At 40.9% G+C, this 15,803-nt stretch overlaps 1 protein-coding gene across 2 annotated transcripts in view; it reads right to left on the bottom strand.

Moving 5' to 3' along the window:
- Nucleotides 1-5,546: 5,546 nt before the first annotated feature.
- The window catches only part of ASTN2 (astrotactin 2), a 567,587-nt gene continuing 557,330 nt past the window's right edge, over nucleotides 5,547-15,803 (bottom strand). For both annotated transcript variants that reach the window (XM_088467057.1, XM_088467065.1), the window contains one exon: nucleotides 5,547-6,197. In XM_088467057.1, coding sequence (XP_088323183.1) covers nucleotides 5,960-6,197 — 238 coding nt within the window. In that variant the 3' untranslated portion in view covers nucleotides 5,547-5,959. The remainder of the gene's footprint in view (nucleotides 6,198-15,803) is intronic.

The following is a 15,803-nucleotide window of genomic DNA, read 5'->3' as shown; positions in this document are numbered from 1 at the left end:
TCCTCTCTAAAAATGCCCCTGGAGTAACTAATGTGTCGTTGGTCTTTGAGAACTTTTTTTGCACATGCGCAGTTGCACATAATTGCTCAACTATGTGTTGCGTGCAGATCGGGTGCGACTCAGCCCAGTGTGTTGCATGATTTCTAATTTTTATATGATTTTGTGTAAATACATTTTTTTATAAATGTAATTACACTATTTTGCTGTCTTTATTTCCTATTTCCCCACAAGTGTGATCATCAACTGGAGTGACTAAGAGTGGAATGTCGAACATGTAAATTAGATTTTACATGTTCAATTTACATATCTCTGACATAAGCACATTACTATAAGAGGTTTTGATTCTGAAGGTGGAAGGACTCACATTTGATGTAATTCTCTTCATATGGGACTTTTTTTACATCTTCTATTTCTAAATGTGCATATAAACATCTAGGGTTACATTTACTAAGATTCGAGTTTGGTCGAGATTGCAATCTCAGGTGAGTTTAGGCATTTTTTTCAACTCGCAAATTTACTAAAGGCAAACTTGTGTGAGGTTTCACTCTTTTCACTGCAAAACTCAGGTGAGGTTGCAAACTCATATAAACTCACCATCGGCCAAACTCGGAAGTACTTTTCATAAAAAAAATGCAACTCAGGAATTTAAAAAGATTCAAGATTACAATCTCAGGTGTAATTGTAGCAAATTCACAGCTAAATTGAAGTTTCAAATAGACCACCTCCTGAGCTGCGAGTTTTTCAGAAACATACACAGATCAGTGTGATTTGTGTATGTTCTGCATATAAACACTATCTAAAGGGTTAATATAAAATTAAATGATGTAGGGTCCCCCCTAAAAAAAAAAGCATAACCATCCCCGGGCTGCTCACCCAGTCCTGGCTCCTAAAAATATCGGGGAAAAACAAGTATGGTTACCCCGTATTTTAGGAACCAGCACTGGGCTGCTGAGCCTGTCCTGGTTTTAAAAATAGGAGGGGAATTGTGTAGGGGCCACCTATTTTTAAAAACCAGCACCAGACTCAAATACGCCCAGGGTGTAATGCCACAGCCAGTGGACCCTTTCACCGGGTCTCTCCAGTCAAAGCATTATCACCCCAAACCAGTCAGCCCAAGCCGGGGATCTCAGGGGAGATTGGGACTCCCCCAATTAGGGGTTCTCCCTCTCCCAAGCACCGCAGACTTAGGCTGAAACCTGGGGCTCTTTCCTGCACCCCTGAGCTGTGGGTACGGGGTTAAAGTAGTAAAAATAGATAGAAATTATTGTTTTTTTACCATGGAACTAAGGGTGCCAGCATGCCTGCCCTTTGGCACTTGTGGAACTACAAGTGCCAGCAGGCGGATGGCACCCATTCCCCCCGCTGTTAAAAAAAATAGTTAAAAAAACACAAGACACACACCGTAGTAATTACAATTTTATTACATATACCTACCACACTCACACATACTTACCTGCTGCAAGATGATTTGTCTCCTTGACCAGTAGTAATCAAATGGGTGTACCTGCAAAAAAAATCCTATACTCCCCTCAGTCCTTGCACTGGTCTTTGTAGCATCCCCGGGTCTTGGCAAAATAACAAACGGACTATAGTGATGCATGTGTGACCACATGCATCAAAACCCAATAATAGTGACCGGAGACCACTCGTGTGAACTGTAAGAAGCCGGAGCCATTAGCCAAAAAGCGGCCGCTCTACAGTTAGCTGCCGCTGATTGGCTGACGGCTCCAGGTACTGAGAGTTCCCACGTGGACAAAAGAAACAAGAAAAAGACAGAGTTATATAATTCGGTGCATTCTATTTACTCTTTAGTTCCACAAAGTATTAGGATAATTTAGGTCTGTTAAAATATTTCATCTTTTTTATTACATTATTAAAATATATTTAATAAGGACACCTTTGCGGCAAAATATTAAAACAAATTGGAAAGTTCTCCAAAAAAGAAAACAAACAAAATTAATGTAAGTGATATAAAAAAATAATGTGAATTAAAAAAGGTTTTTCCAAGTACCGCTGTCTATTTTTTATATATAGATATTAAGTAGCAAATCTCTCTTTAATTATATCTCTCAGACCTGTGTCTTTATATGTAGCGTAAGGGGCCTATCTATTAGCAGATTTTTCTCTACGATGAAAGACAATAGATTTATCCCTTGAAAATTCCTGGGGCTGCGGTGACAGATATCTATCATGTACATGACAGATTTTTACGAACGACGAACGATATTGCATAACATCATTCAGGGACTCGATTTTTTTTTATGTTTCTATTAATTTTCATTAAAAATATCGTTCGTCGTTTACCGCTTATAAATTGACAGATATTTCTAATATCTGTCAGTGATAAGCGATAATTGACCAACATGTTGGAGAGATGAAAGACACAATTTGTCAGCCACGGGAGTGCGCATCTGTCATCATTCAGGGCCTATCCATGACATATACAGTAAATTGAACGACTGAACGATATATCGTTCATCGTTCAAATTTATCTGCTAATGGATAGGCCCCTTTAGTGTGATCATTCTGAAAAAAAAGATGCTTCACACTATAAATACCATATATTCCAAATGGGTCTGTCACTGAAATTTAGTCAGTGTATCTTATCTTTCAAATATATTTCTCCTATGTTCTGGAGGACTACCAATGTAACGTAAATTGTAGCAACTTAGTTGTAATAGTTTATTAGTATCCGTATCTCTGTGCTGCTACCAGACAAATCAATATTAATTCAATCTATGATTACCTATGTTACATCTAGCATATATCTTTCTCCACTCTCATGATACAGTGGAATAGGGCAGAGGCATTACCAGAGTAGGTTATTAATATTAGGCTTAGTTACATTTTTCTATAGCCTGTGTTATAGGTTATATGTGTGCTGACAGTAGTGATAAGTCAGTCATTTTAGTGCTGTCGTATACGGTACATATTAATATCGTTGACATATAGTGTATATAAACCACTGTCCTATTAATATAGTAGGGAGGGAGCATTGAGCTCTGATCTGCTTTCACATAATATGCGCAGTATAATAGACTGTACGTGTGATAGTAATAGCGCTCAGTCAATCTATTCTACAGTTTTCACATGCAACACATATTAATCTTATTACCTTGTGACTTTTGTAATCCTCCATCCCTCTAGTATAACATAAGGAGGGAGGAGAGAGATGCAATATAATGCTTCAATTGGCTCCAAATACTATAAGCTACAGATCACAGATTATCTTCATAATATTTATTATTTGTTGTATATCAGCATTATTATGCATGTAATGACAGAGGCACCCAGCCCGTCAGTTACATATAACAGATGTTAATGTAAACAACATGTAGCATGTATAGTATGGTATGGTCCTTCGTCCTCATAGTATAGTAAGGGCACAGAACCAGACTCTAATCCACTTTTTGCATGTACTGCAGGTTATACATATAATAAGGATAACGATCAGTCAGCTCGCTTTCACAACCATAACTTATAGCTCATAGTAATGCACGATAGAATAATCCTCCATCCTTTTAATAAGACATAGGAGGAAAGAGATATATGCCTTATTCTGCTTCACACATTTACATGCTATAAATCACAATTTCAATAACTAAAATGACAGCGGCACATCATGGAAACGCTGACGCGCGTTTCGCCAGGTGGCTGCTTTATCAAGGCAGATCAACCCCTTTGCTGATCTCAGTCCTTACATATACCCTCAGCTTAATCCTCATTTGTCTATTCAAATTGCATCACTAGCCACTTACTTCTTTCATTGGTTATACTTCTCCATGTCAATGTTTCATCAAGAAACAGCTGTAAAGAGTAATTGAATGATGATGAATTCTTAGTCTGAGCCATTAAGTCTCTGACGTCATTACTCTCAATATGAATTAGATATTAGATATTTTATATATGATTCTATTTATTTACCATATATATGATTTTATGTAAAGTAATTACACAGTGACAAACTACCAATTTGTCTGAAATGCACTGAATTATATAACTCTGTCTTTTTCTTGTTTCTTTTGCTTACAATTTATATAATATACAGAGTTATTGGTAGCACCACCTTGGTACGGAATTCTTGGATGTCACTGTAGGATCGCAAACAGTGAGAAGAAGATATTTATACATATTTTTTGATACCTAGGAATTCACTAATTTACTAAATAAAGTAATAAATATATGATAATTGACCTCATGTAAATTTCCACAAAATAATTCTCTGGTGCGGGATCAATTCTCATTCCAATTTGTATAGTTCCCACATAGGGTCTGAAGTCACTAGCCGGTTAGAGATGCATGTGGTCACACATGCATCGCTACAGTCCGTTTGTTATTTTGCCATGGCCCGGGGATGCTACTGAGACCAGCTCAAGGACGGAGGTGAGTATAGGATTTTTTTTAACAGGTAACCCATTGGATTACTACTTGAAGAAGGGGACCGACCAGCTGGCAGCAGGTGACTATTTGTGAGTGTGGTAGGTGTATGTAAGAAAATTGTACTTACTATGTTGTTTATGTCTTGTGTTTTTTTCACTATTTTATTACAGTAGGGGTACGGGTGCCGGTCGCCTGCAGGCACTTGTAGTTCCACAAGTGCCAAAGGGCAGGCATGCTGGCACCTGTAGTTCCATGGTAAAAAACAATAGTTACTATCTATTTTAACCACTATTACCCCAGGCTTCAGCCTAAGCCTAGGATGCTCGGGAGAGGGGGATCTCTTTATTGGGGGGGTCCCCACCTCCCCTGAGATCCTCGGCTTGGGCTGACTGACTTGGGGTGATAATGCTTTAGCTAGAGAGAGCCGGTGAAAGGGTCCCCTGACTATTGCATTACACCCCGGCTGGATTTGAGTCCAGTGCTGGTTTTAAAAATAGGGGGACCCCTATGCATTATTTCCCCCTATTTCTAAAACAAGGACAGGCTCATCAGCCCAGTGGTCTGGCCCTCAAAGGTTTTTTCTGCTAGCCTCATCTGACTAGCAGGATGCCTAGAATGGCACCCTGTAGCCAGAATCTATGCAGCAGTGCCGCCTGGAGCATCCTTAGGAGAAATGACAGATAGGAGCTGATTGGTTGCTACTTTATCTCTCTCCACTTTAACTTTCTCCTAGGCTCAGTACATCTACCCCTGTACCTCTACATTTTTACCCTGGCCTCCTAGGCATGCTTCTGTTTTGTAGTTGCATTCTGTCCTATGTAGGTGCAAAGCCAAATTGTTTTATGCAACTCATTCAGTTTAATTTGGATCCCTCTTAGATAGTTTTTCAATCTATTTATAATGGCTCATTACAACCATTTCTATTTTTGCTATTTACAATATGCACTTTATACTTTTTTTTCATATTTCCTTTCCTTAGTAATCAATGTCTATATTTGCTATAGTGCTTTCTGAATAACATCATTTGACACTTTTCTTGTAATTGTCTAAACACAAGACCTTTATATAATTGCTACATTCCATTATATTAAAAACATGTAACACAGTGGAGTAACAGTTCCAGTGCTAGGACAGAAAGCGGACACAATATTGGTACTGTAGGAAGATGTTTAATGCACACAGGTTGTAGAACTATACACACAAAATTGAGCAGGTTAAGTGAACTACAAAAGCAAGAAAAAAATTATAAAATTCCCTGCATCATTTCCACATAAATTGGAAAATCAAAAGGAAAATGAAAATATTAGATTGGGGACAACTCCATCCAAGGAGTAAGTTGTATAGAAGTGCCTTGCTGGTACTTGTTTTTGGGTTTTAACAAAATATGTATTAAAAGAAAAAAATGTCTTTGTCCAGTAAGGTTCTTAAAAATGGATGTGTGTCTCCATAGCACCTTATCTGTCCTTAGCTTATAAAAGTTGCTATGACCATTTTCTTGGCTGCTTTTATAATAACCTTGGCATGACCATTGATGCTCTTGCCAGTCCATCCAGAGTAGGGTGGGGTTTCTTGGCCACGCTCATCGACCTTTTGAATCTCCATACGTATTACGAGGCATCGATACCATTTTTTCTTCACATGTAAATTTGCTGTCCCTCAAAATGCTGTACAAAACAAAGCCTGATGTTCGGAGATCCTCGCTGTGACATATAAGATAAGGAATGTTGTCTATCCGTCGTTGGATATGTGTACTTCGCAAAAGTCCAGAGCAATGACTGCTTACTTTTTCCAGTCTTCTGAGAACCAAGTGGGCTTTCCTATAAAAGGAGAAAACACATAAAATGTACTGTAAGCTTTACTGTAATCATTAAAATATAAAAAAGAAAACTGAGTTGCTTGAGGTTAAAAGCTGCTACAAACATTGTCATCCCTACTACAGATCCCAGTCAGCACTGGATGGTACCTGTAGTTCCACAAGTGTCATCATGCTCTGGCAGCTATAGGTATGGCAGCACTTAAAGCAGGGATGGGGAACCTCAGGCCCGTGAACTGTATAAGGCCCGCGGAATCATTTGGTCTGGCCCTCAAAGGTTTTTTCTGCTAGCCTCATCTGGCTAGCAGGATGCCTAGAATGGCACCGTGTAGCCAGAATCTATGCAGCAGTGCCACCTGGAGCCTCCTTAGGATGCTTCAGATGGTCACACCGCTGCCCTTACAGCTCTCTGAAGCATCCTCAGGGTGTTCCGGGTATTGCTGTAATTACTAGCGATTGTGGCCCCGCCCCCATGTTACATCACACTGAGGGGGAATGGCCTGTACAGGGCTTGCGAATAATCTTATATATATCAAAATGGCCCTTGGCAGAAAGAAGGTTCTCCACCCCTGACTTAAAAGGTCAAATGTAATAGGGTGCAGGATTCGGAAACTTGTTGAGTAATGCAAGAAGGTTTCATACACATGTTATAGCTATGTAGACAATTTAATGGTAGACATGGTTAGTAAAAAAAAAGTTAAGAATTAGAGGACTTTGGGCCTGATTCAGACCCACTCGCGAGCGGCTGTCCGCTCGCAAGTGGGTCGATGTTATGGACTGAGCATGCGCACGACGGAGGGAGCTCCGTCGTGCGCATGCGCCAGACGCGACGAGCGAAGGAAAGTCCTTCGCTCGTTGTGTCCGATCAAAGGGGGCGTGCTGTCAATGTTGATTGATAGCACGCCCCCTTAGGTGGGCGTGCCTCCCTGACGGGGGCGTTCCCACGGGAACGCCTCCCGTCAGAAGCCGGCCCACTGACATCACTAGTGATGTCAGTGGGAGTGATTTTGGCTCTGATAGAGCCAAAATCACTCCGGAGCTTGCGGTTGAAAACCTCAACCGCAGGCTCCGGCTCGCAAATTCGATGGTCGCGATGGTCTCGACCATCGCGACCATCACAATGCACGCTCGTATAGCCTGTGGGTGGTGACCCACAGCTATACGAGCGTCCAGGAGGACGCTCCATGAAAATGGAGCCCGGCCCTCATTCAGAGCGTGCGCTCTGCTCAGAGCGTATGGCTCTGAATGAGGGCCTTTATCTGCACTTATGCAGCCAGCATTTGGTATTGCTCCAGGATCTCACATAGGTGTTCAACTAGGCTGAGCTTTAATGAAATACTAAAGGAATAGATTGTGTGCCTTGTCACTGAGTGATATTTCATTTACATTAGGATAGAAATGTTTGAATTTATAGCATTAATTTGCCCTCTATTGAGACAGGGGGACCTATACCATGACAAGTACATTTACATCACAATGTAATAAAGCTGCTAGAAATCATCATCAAGAGAAAGATTAAATTACACAGTCAGTGCCATAACTAAGGGTGTGCGTGCAGTGTCACTGCTCAGAAAACAGAGCCAAGGGGCCACACTATTGCTGTCCAGAGGCACCTACATTTAACTTGTAGGGAGTCTGGAACAACACTCTGCAGCTTGGAGGTCTCCAGCTTCTTCTTGCATTGCCAACCCATCAAGACATCATCATGTCACATAGGTGAGGGTTGTGTCACCAAGGGCAAATTATAATCCTGCTATTGTCCTTTTATTCAGCAGACAACTGACTGTTGTTTAGATACCTCTGTTTCCTCCTCTCTCTATTCAGCGTACCTCCACTCTTTTTATTTTCTTTTTTATCCCACTCCATATCTCTCTTTCCTCTCATCTGTCGTTTTCTCTAATCAACACTTGATTTTACTATATAGATTACCCTTTTGTTAATTCATCTTTACTATTTTGCTATTTGGAACTTTTTGGGACTTCCTCGCCTTTTGTGCTCTACAGAGTGTTTTTTCATTCTGTATGTGACCTGTGCATTCCTGTGTGCATTTGTTTTCTATACTGTTCTAAATTTTTGGTTGTAACTAAAGTTGTGATGTTGTTATAGGTTGATTTTCAGGAGTGTCTGTGTTTTCATCATGAAATGGTATGTGATGACTAAGTAAGGGAAAAAAAAAGTGTTTGGACACTGTAGATGTGTCAGAAATCTCTGAAAGTAACATCGCTGACACTGGTGGTGGTGGTGGGGGATCAGAGTTTACCCAACAGTCATTAAATTCCAACATGGTGTCATCATTTTTATCACTCTTCAATCTTATAATATACTAGTTGCAATGCCCTGTGTTGCCTGGCTTTTATTTATTTCTACCTGTGTAAACCACTTTCCTTCTTATTCTGTCCATCTCTGTCTTTCTTCCCCCTACACTATCTTTCATCCACCTCAACACTTTCTTTCTCCCTCCCCACTAGTACTGATTCCTCACTCTCTGATAGTATATAAAAAAATGAAACAAACAATAAAATATATTCAAAAATGTTGTAAAAATGTGATAAAAACACAACTGTATCAAATTAAAATCAAGTATTTGCAAGAAGACAATTTAAAAACCATTTATAAACAAACAAGGGGCAAATCTGGCTTATACTATTTACCTATACCCCTAAAATATTATAAGTCTATACCCAAAAATAGACTAGTAACCATACAAAAATATTAAAAAGCAAAATAACTAATGAAGCCAAAAATAAAAATGAGAACTAATATTGATTAAAAATAAAAACAGAACTTTTTGTAAAAATAAAAAAATAAACCAATATGAAAATAAAAAAGAGATGAATACAATTTTGAAGAAATGTATATGGAAAAGGAAATATAGATTAAAACAAAATAAGAATAACAAAAATAAAATAGTTGGTAATAAAATAAATGAAACTATATATTGAGAATAATAATAATAATAATAAATATATTCATAAAAAGTGATTGTGCATCTGTAGAATCAATGCAGAGAAGAAAGCTTTGTTGTACCTTTTAAATTTAAATCTGGAAAGTTTTTAATGGCCAGTTGCTGGCAATGACCAGTAAACACCTGATGCTTATTCATTAACCTCCAGGCCTATAAGTCTGTTTACCGTATCTCGCTCACTGCCAATTTACTGAGATTTCCGTGTACCAGACAACATGAAAATGTCTTTAACTGCTGATCTATATATATACTTTAGCTTGCACAACTACCCTTCTAGATTTGTACCACCTGGCTTTGGACGACTATCCCATTCGGCCTTGCCCCCCCCCAGCTTTTCTTTGAACAGACAGAAATACTTAAAGCTACAGATAATTTAACATCATATCCATTAATTGTTGAAACAACCATTAAAAGGGGCCTATCCATTAGGCGATCTGAAAAACTGAATGTCTACCGTTCAGTCCTTCAGGTAGCCGAGTGCGGTGCCTGCACTGAACGGCGTTCACTGAACGTCATTCAGTGCAGGAGACCGACCTCCTATCTGTGAACATGTGGAACCTGATGATCGTCGTTAGGTTGAGGAGCATGTTCCACAGATAATCGGGGTCGGCAATGACCCAGTGTGCACGCGCACTTTTATCCAGAAAACAGTTTTAATACAAAAACATCTTTCATTACACCTGTATAATGTAGCAAAAGGCGTACTGTATGTACCTTTCCTAGATTCCCCTACTTGATGGCTTTTGCTCAGAATTCCAGACCCTCACGTCTCTGCTACCTCTTGCCTGACACAAGCATGTAGCAGTGTTGTTGATACCAATTCTCAGTGAGTTTTCCATTCATACAAGTGGCAAATGCACATTGACAACCTCATTCCGAGATAGGTCCACCCAACCAGGAGATGACTTCCTGCACTAAGCCTTTACCATTACAGACATGGTGCATCTGCTGAATAGTGGTTGAAAGAAGTCAGGTAAGGTTTTATATTTTATAGTATCTCTTTAATTTCTTCCAAAGATAATCATATTGGCTCATCACTGTAAAAAAATTAAATCAGTGCAGCCCTTAGTAACACTGATACACAACTATGTACAGGTTGAGTCTCCCATATCCAAATGCTTGGGACCAGGGGTATTTTGGATATCGGAATATTCCGTATTTTGGAATAATTGCATATTATAATGAAATGTCTTGGAAATGGGATCCAAATATACACACAGAATGCATTTATGTGTTATATACACCTTATACACACAGCCTGCAGGTCATTTTAGACAATATTTTTTATAACTTTGTGCATCAAAAAAAGTTTGTGTACATACGTGAAATTCATTTATGTTTCATATACACCTTATACACACAGCCTGAAGGTTATTTTATACAATCTTTTTAATAATTTGTGCCTTAGACAAAGTTTATGTGTATTAAACCATCAAAAATCAAAGGTTTCATTATCTCAGTCATGCTGAAAATATTCCGTATTTCGGAATATTCTGTATTTCGGAATATTTGGATATGGGAGACTCAACCTGTATAGTATAGGTTGGATCAGTGAGGTTGTGAACAGAAGGAGCATCTGCAATTGTTACAGGAATTATAGGGGGTGCATTTTCATCTATAAATTATTTGTCCTCTTCTATGATTATGAAAAGTTAGGTATTTGCCTCAAGTTACTTTCCTCTAATCCTCCTCCCAGAAGTTAGAGACAGAAGAGTCATCCTCTGTCATTCTGCATCGTTCTGTGTCCTGCAATGATTACTTATATGCCTAGGTTAGCAGAAAGGATGCTGATTATAAGTACAGAAGTTACTATTAAGTAACTGCAGACTCAAACATGTAATTCACCAAGGGGTGCTCAAATATATAATATCCCACATTTGTGCAAACTTTTATTACCTTTGTTTACATTTATAGTTGTTAAAAGTTGCATGACTATTGGTAGAATATTATATGGTAATTAGGTTAAACTGAACAGATAGTTTATACATTTTATTTTGCATGTTTTTATTTCTCTAAATGTATTCATATCCTTCAGCCTGACAAACCCGCCAGTATACATGAAGAGGCCATCTGGCTTTAGACAATTAACACTTCTATAAAAGCACAAACAGAGAAACCATTGCTAATTCAGAGTTCCAAGTGATCCACAAGACTAGCCAAGAAAGGAATCCTCTCCATCAAGGGACTTTGAAGAAAAACAGTAGAAAAGAATTATGAGATGCAACTGGGAGCATAAAGTCTACTCTGACGAAGAACTGTGTTTGGCTGGAAAAGTGTGGGGTCCTTCCATTAACTCTGACATGACCACCACCTGTCACTATAACCTCAACTAATTCCTGTTGCCAGTTGCCTTAAGCTGGCCACACACTAGACCAACTTTCATCCAACCATCCAACTTGTTGATTGGTTGGAATGAAAATCTGGTAAGGAATGGGAGTAAATGATGATCAGCAATTTGCTCCTAAATGTCAGAAAATAGATGAAAACGGTCGTCAGACAAGTTTGTTAAATGTTTGATCTAAACAATTTGTTCAAACAACAGGTTTTGTCCATTTTCCGGCGTTTGGGAGCAAATTGCTGATGTCATTTGCTTTCATTCCTTACCAGATTTTCATTCCAACCAATCAAAAAGTTGGCTGATTGGATGTAAGTTGGTCTAGTGTGTGGCCAGCTTTAGAATGTAGAACAGAATGAGATCTCTGCTATGAGATTTTTGCCATACCCGTGGTAAGGATGTTAGCAGTAACTAAAATGTATTTTTATGTTAAAAAACATAAAATGTAAATAGTATTACACTGTCATGTGGCTCTTGTAATATACATTATAGCTACAGTAGCTATAGGCCTCTCATCATAAATAAAAAAATTAAAAAATAAATGCATCCCACAGAAAGGAAGATGTAATATATAACTGGATCCCAATGACTAAAGTAATGGATTGCTAGTGATTGGCAATGACTGGCTAATGGTAATAACGGAATAATAAGCATGCCATTTCTGCCCTAGGTCATGGGCATTACTGCGGGGTGCCCACACAAACCATAAAATCCAGCTAGGTGTAACATTCTGAAGGGCAGAACTGGTTAAAGTTTAAGGCATAGGCCAAGATCAAGTCTAATAGGCAAAATATCGGGCAAGGTGAGAGTGTTTCAATAAGACAGAAAAAATGGCAAGTTCTTGTTTATATAGTGTGGCAGAAATATATAACAGGTGCCATCTCCTGGATCAGATGATGGCACTTAGTAACACAGCAGTCAGTAACAAATACAAAAGTCCAGTTGTCTGGTGAAACTAGACTGCAACTAGTTTTATTGGTCATTGACTAAGAAGACAATAAATAAATAATAAATTCTAGCCAATCTAACTCTAATTATAATAATAAATTATCTCTGTACTTATGGGTACCTGGTATTCAGCAGTACACACAAGAGCTGTACACAGGAAGCTTGTCCCATGTACAAAAACAGGTGTCTCGCAGAACAAAGCTTCCTTACTTACTTATCTCCCTAGGTAATGAGACACAGACTGCAGGCGGTCACACCCTTTTATTTAGATCTCACAGCTGCAGCATGCAAACCAGAGAGTCCATGCGCTGGGAGGCCAGGAGATTTGAACTGGGCCAAAGGATTGAAGACTCTCCCTCTCTCTGCCATTCACTCCAGGGATACTTAAATCAACTCTAACTTAAGCCAAACATACTGGAAATCTGTAATTTCCAACACACATTGAACTTGTCCTGTAATTTAAAAGACATATGTGACGCACATATGTACATTATATTACTTTTCCCAGTGCTTCTCTAGCAAACTGTAAGTGCAAGCTTAAGTATGTCAGGAAGGTAGCAGATGGGGTTTTCTTGCTGAATGCTGGCTAGGTGCAGGCTAGGTGCAGGCATGTGAATTGTAATGTGCTTTCATGCAAAAGCAAGACAATTTTTGATGCAGGATGTGATATAATCCTAATATGGTACAAATACTTTTCAAGAATTATAAGCGTGTGCGAAGCTTGTAGTTGTTTTTTATATTTATATTTATGTTTCCCATTACATCCCCTTTACATTAGGGCAAGATTGATACATTATCTCTGTTCTGAACAAAATAACCAAAATAAATAATTGTTTTTTAAAAAGTACCTCTGTGTCCCAAACGGGAAGCAGTCGGGAAGCCGATGGACTGAATCCCGACCGTCAACTTCCCAACTGCCTAATCCCGGCGAGGGCAAAATGACAGGTGTCGAAACCTGTCATTGTACCTACCAATCGACGGTAAGCCGGGCGCCTGGCTTGGACAGCTGCGCGGGGGGGGAGGGTTAGGTTTAGGGTTCCCGGGGGAGGGACTTAGGGTTAAGCACCCCCCCGGGAGTTTAGGGTTAGGCTAGGGGAATGGAGGGTTAGGGTTAGGCACCCCTGGGGGGAGGTTAGGGTTAGGCACCCCCCCAGGGGGACTTAGGTTTAGGTGGCGGGGAAGGGGGGGTTAGGTTTAGGCACTTAGAGGGGGGATAAGGGTTAGGCACTTGGGGGGAGGTTAGGGTTAGGCACCCCTAAGGGAGGGTTAGGGTTAGGGGGAGAACAGGTTAGTCAATACTTACCTCTCGACGATCAGAATTTTCTCTGCTGCCAGGATGCCGCTGTCTGGATTTGAACCGCCGGCCATGCGGTAAATCATACTGAATCCATCCCAAGCATATACTTCCTTACTACCTTGGTTAGACATTGATGACATTTAGTTTCATATGGTACCCTGCAAAGCAGGTAAAGGACTGTCTGCTCAGCACAGATCTGCAGCTGGCTGTATTACATAATGTAAAAACAGAGTTTTATGTTAGGCTAGCGAAGGCCTGCTAATTAAATCTGTATGGTCAGCCTGGAATACATTTGCTCAGCTCAGCTCTGCTGCCGGCTGCATCACATACTGTAATTTAAAAAGTTTCTCCCCCCCAAACAACCACATGGAAACCCACTTTTCAAAATCCTGCATTTGTCGCTGTATAAGACTTTTATTTTGACAACTGGTTTGCTGAATCCTTTTACCGCCTCGCTAGGGCCGATTCCATACCTAATACTAATTACTAGATACCCATAGGTTTTATCATGTGAAAATCAGACTGAACATGTAGATACTGATATTTTACAGGAACGCTTCATTTGAACATGCATATGCAAGGTCTGGGGCTTACAGAATGATTTACTATTTGTATGTCTTCTTATCTTCTACCCACAGAAAACTATGTATAGGTGACACTAAGATGTGACCTTTCCTTTACAAAACACTCATATTATGGCATTATCCCCCTATTATGTGCAATCCATCTGTCTCTCTCCTCTATTCTGATCAGGCAGTGCTAACAGTGACCCATATTTTAAGGTAAACATTTTTTTTACAGTTCATCTTATGGTTCTGGGTAACGTTAGTTACTGGCACAACCAATTCCTGATGAATCATGTTTTGACAACTTAGCTCCTGATGAATCATGTTTCTACGGGAAAAGGGCCGCAACTATGGGAGGGAAGGGGGTGGGCGCATAATTTGAGGGGGAACCACAGGGCCGGCTCCATGGCCACTCAATCAATGCATTTGAACCAGGGCAACACCCTATTGGGGGTGCAGTACCACAGTTTGGAGAGAGTAGCACCACCTCCTACCTTCTCTCCTTGCTCCATCAGTGCACACTGTGCATGCATTGCATGCAGAGAGAGCAAGGAGAGAAGGGTGGAGGGGAGTTGGGCCACGACTGGGCTCTTGCAGGCTCAGTCGCAGCTCAGGCGATGCGGCGGCTTGACAGCATAGGTCACGTCGAATTTCACATCGCCGCATGTCATCCCTGCCTTTGCTGAGGCTGGCTGCAGTGGTGAGGGGCTGGTTGAAGAAGGTGCGGGCTGACTGAGGAAGGTGATGGGGGCTGGCTGAGGAAGGTGATGGGGCAATGACGGAACTCCCAAAGACAATGGAGTAATTTGCCGTGGGGCACCAGCCCTGAAGGGGGCACCTGGCTCCATTGTCACTTGGAGCTGAATGGAGTAGGAGCGCTGCTGATCGGCGCTCCACCTCCAGCAGCGTAACTACGGAGGGTGCAGGGCTGAGTGTGTTACCAGCGGGCACCCGGCTCCTTCTCTCCCCCCGGCGGCAGCTGGAGGATGGAGCTCACTCCTGAGCTCCGGTTTCCCAGTCCCACAGTGCACTATGGGAGTGACGTCATGACATCACTCCCATAGTTCCGAGGAGTGGGCACCGGGGACGGGCGGCAGCAGGCACTGGAGTGGGGTTTCAGGTAAGTATATATATATTTTTTGTATGTGTGTGTGCATGCGCGTGTGGGGGGCACTACAGGGGGCTTACTACTGGGGGCATTACAGGGGGCTTACTACTGGGGACTTATTACAGGGGGCTTACTACTGGGGCACTGCAGGGGGCTTACTATTGGGGGCATTACAGGAGGCTTACTACTGGGGGCTTACTACTGGGGTCACTACAGGGGGTTTATTACAGGGGGCTTACTACAGGGGCCTTTCTACTGGGGGCACTACAGGGGGCATTACACAGGCCTTACTACTGGGGGCATCATATGGGGGCACTACAGCAGCATTACTACTGGTGGCATCATATGGGGGTACTACAGGGGCCTTACTATTGGGGGCACTACAGGAGCC

Source organism: Taudactylus pleione, unplaced genomic scaffold (genome assembly GCF_031769625.1).
Source record: "Taudactylus pleione unplaced genomic scaffold, aTauple2 ptg000009l, whole genome shotgun sequence".
In the NCBI taxonomy this organism is placed as follows: domain Eukaryota; kingdom Metazoa; phylum Chordata; class Amphibia; order Anura; family Myobatrachidae; genus Taudactylus; species Taudactylus pleione.
This window is presented reverse-complemented; position numbering and strand designations above follow the sequence as displayed.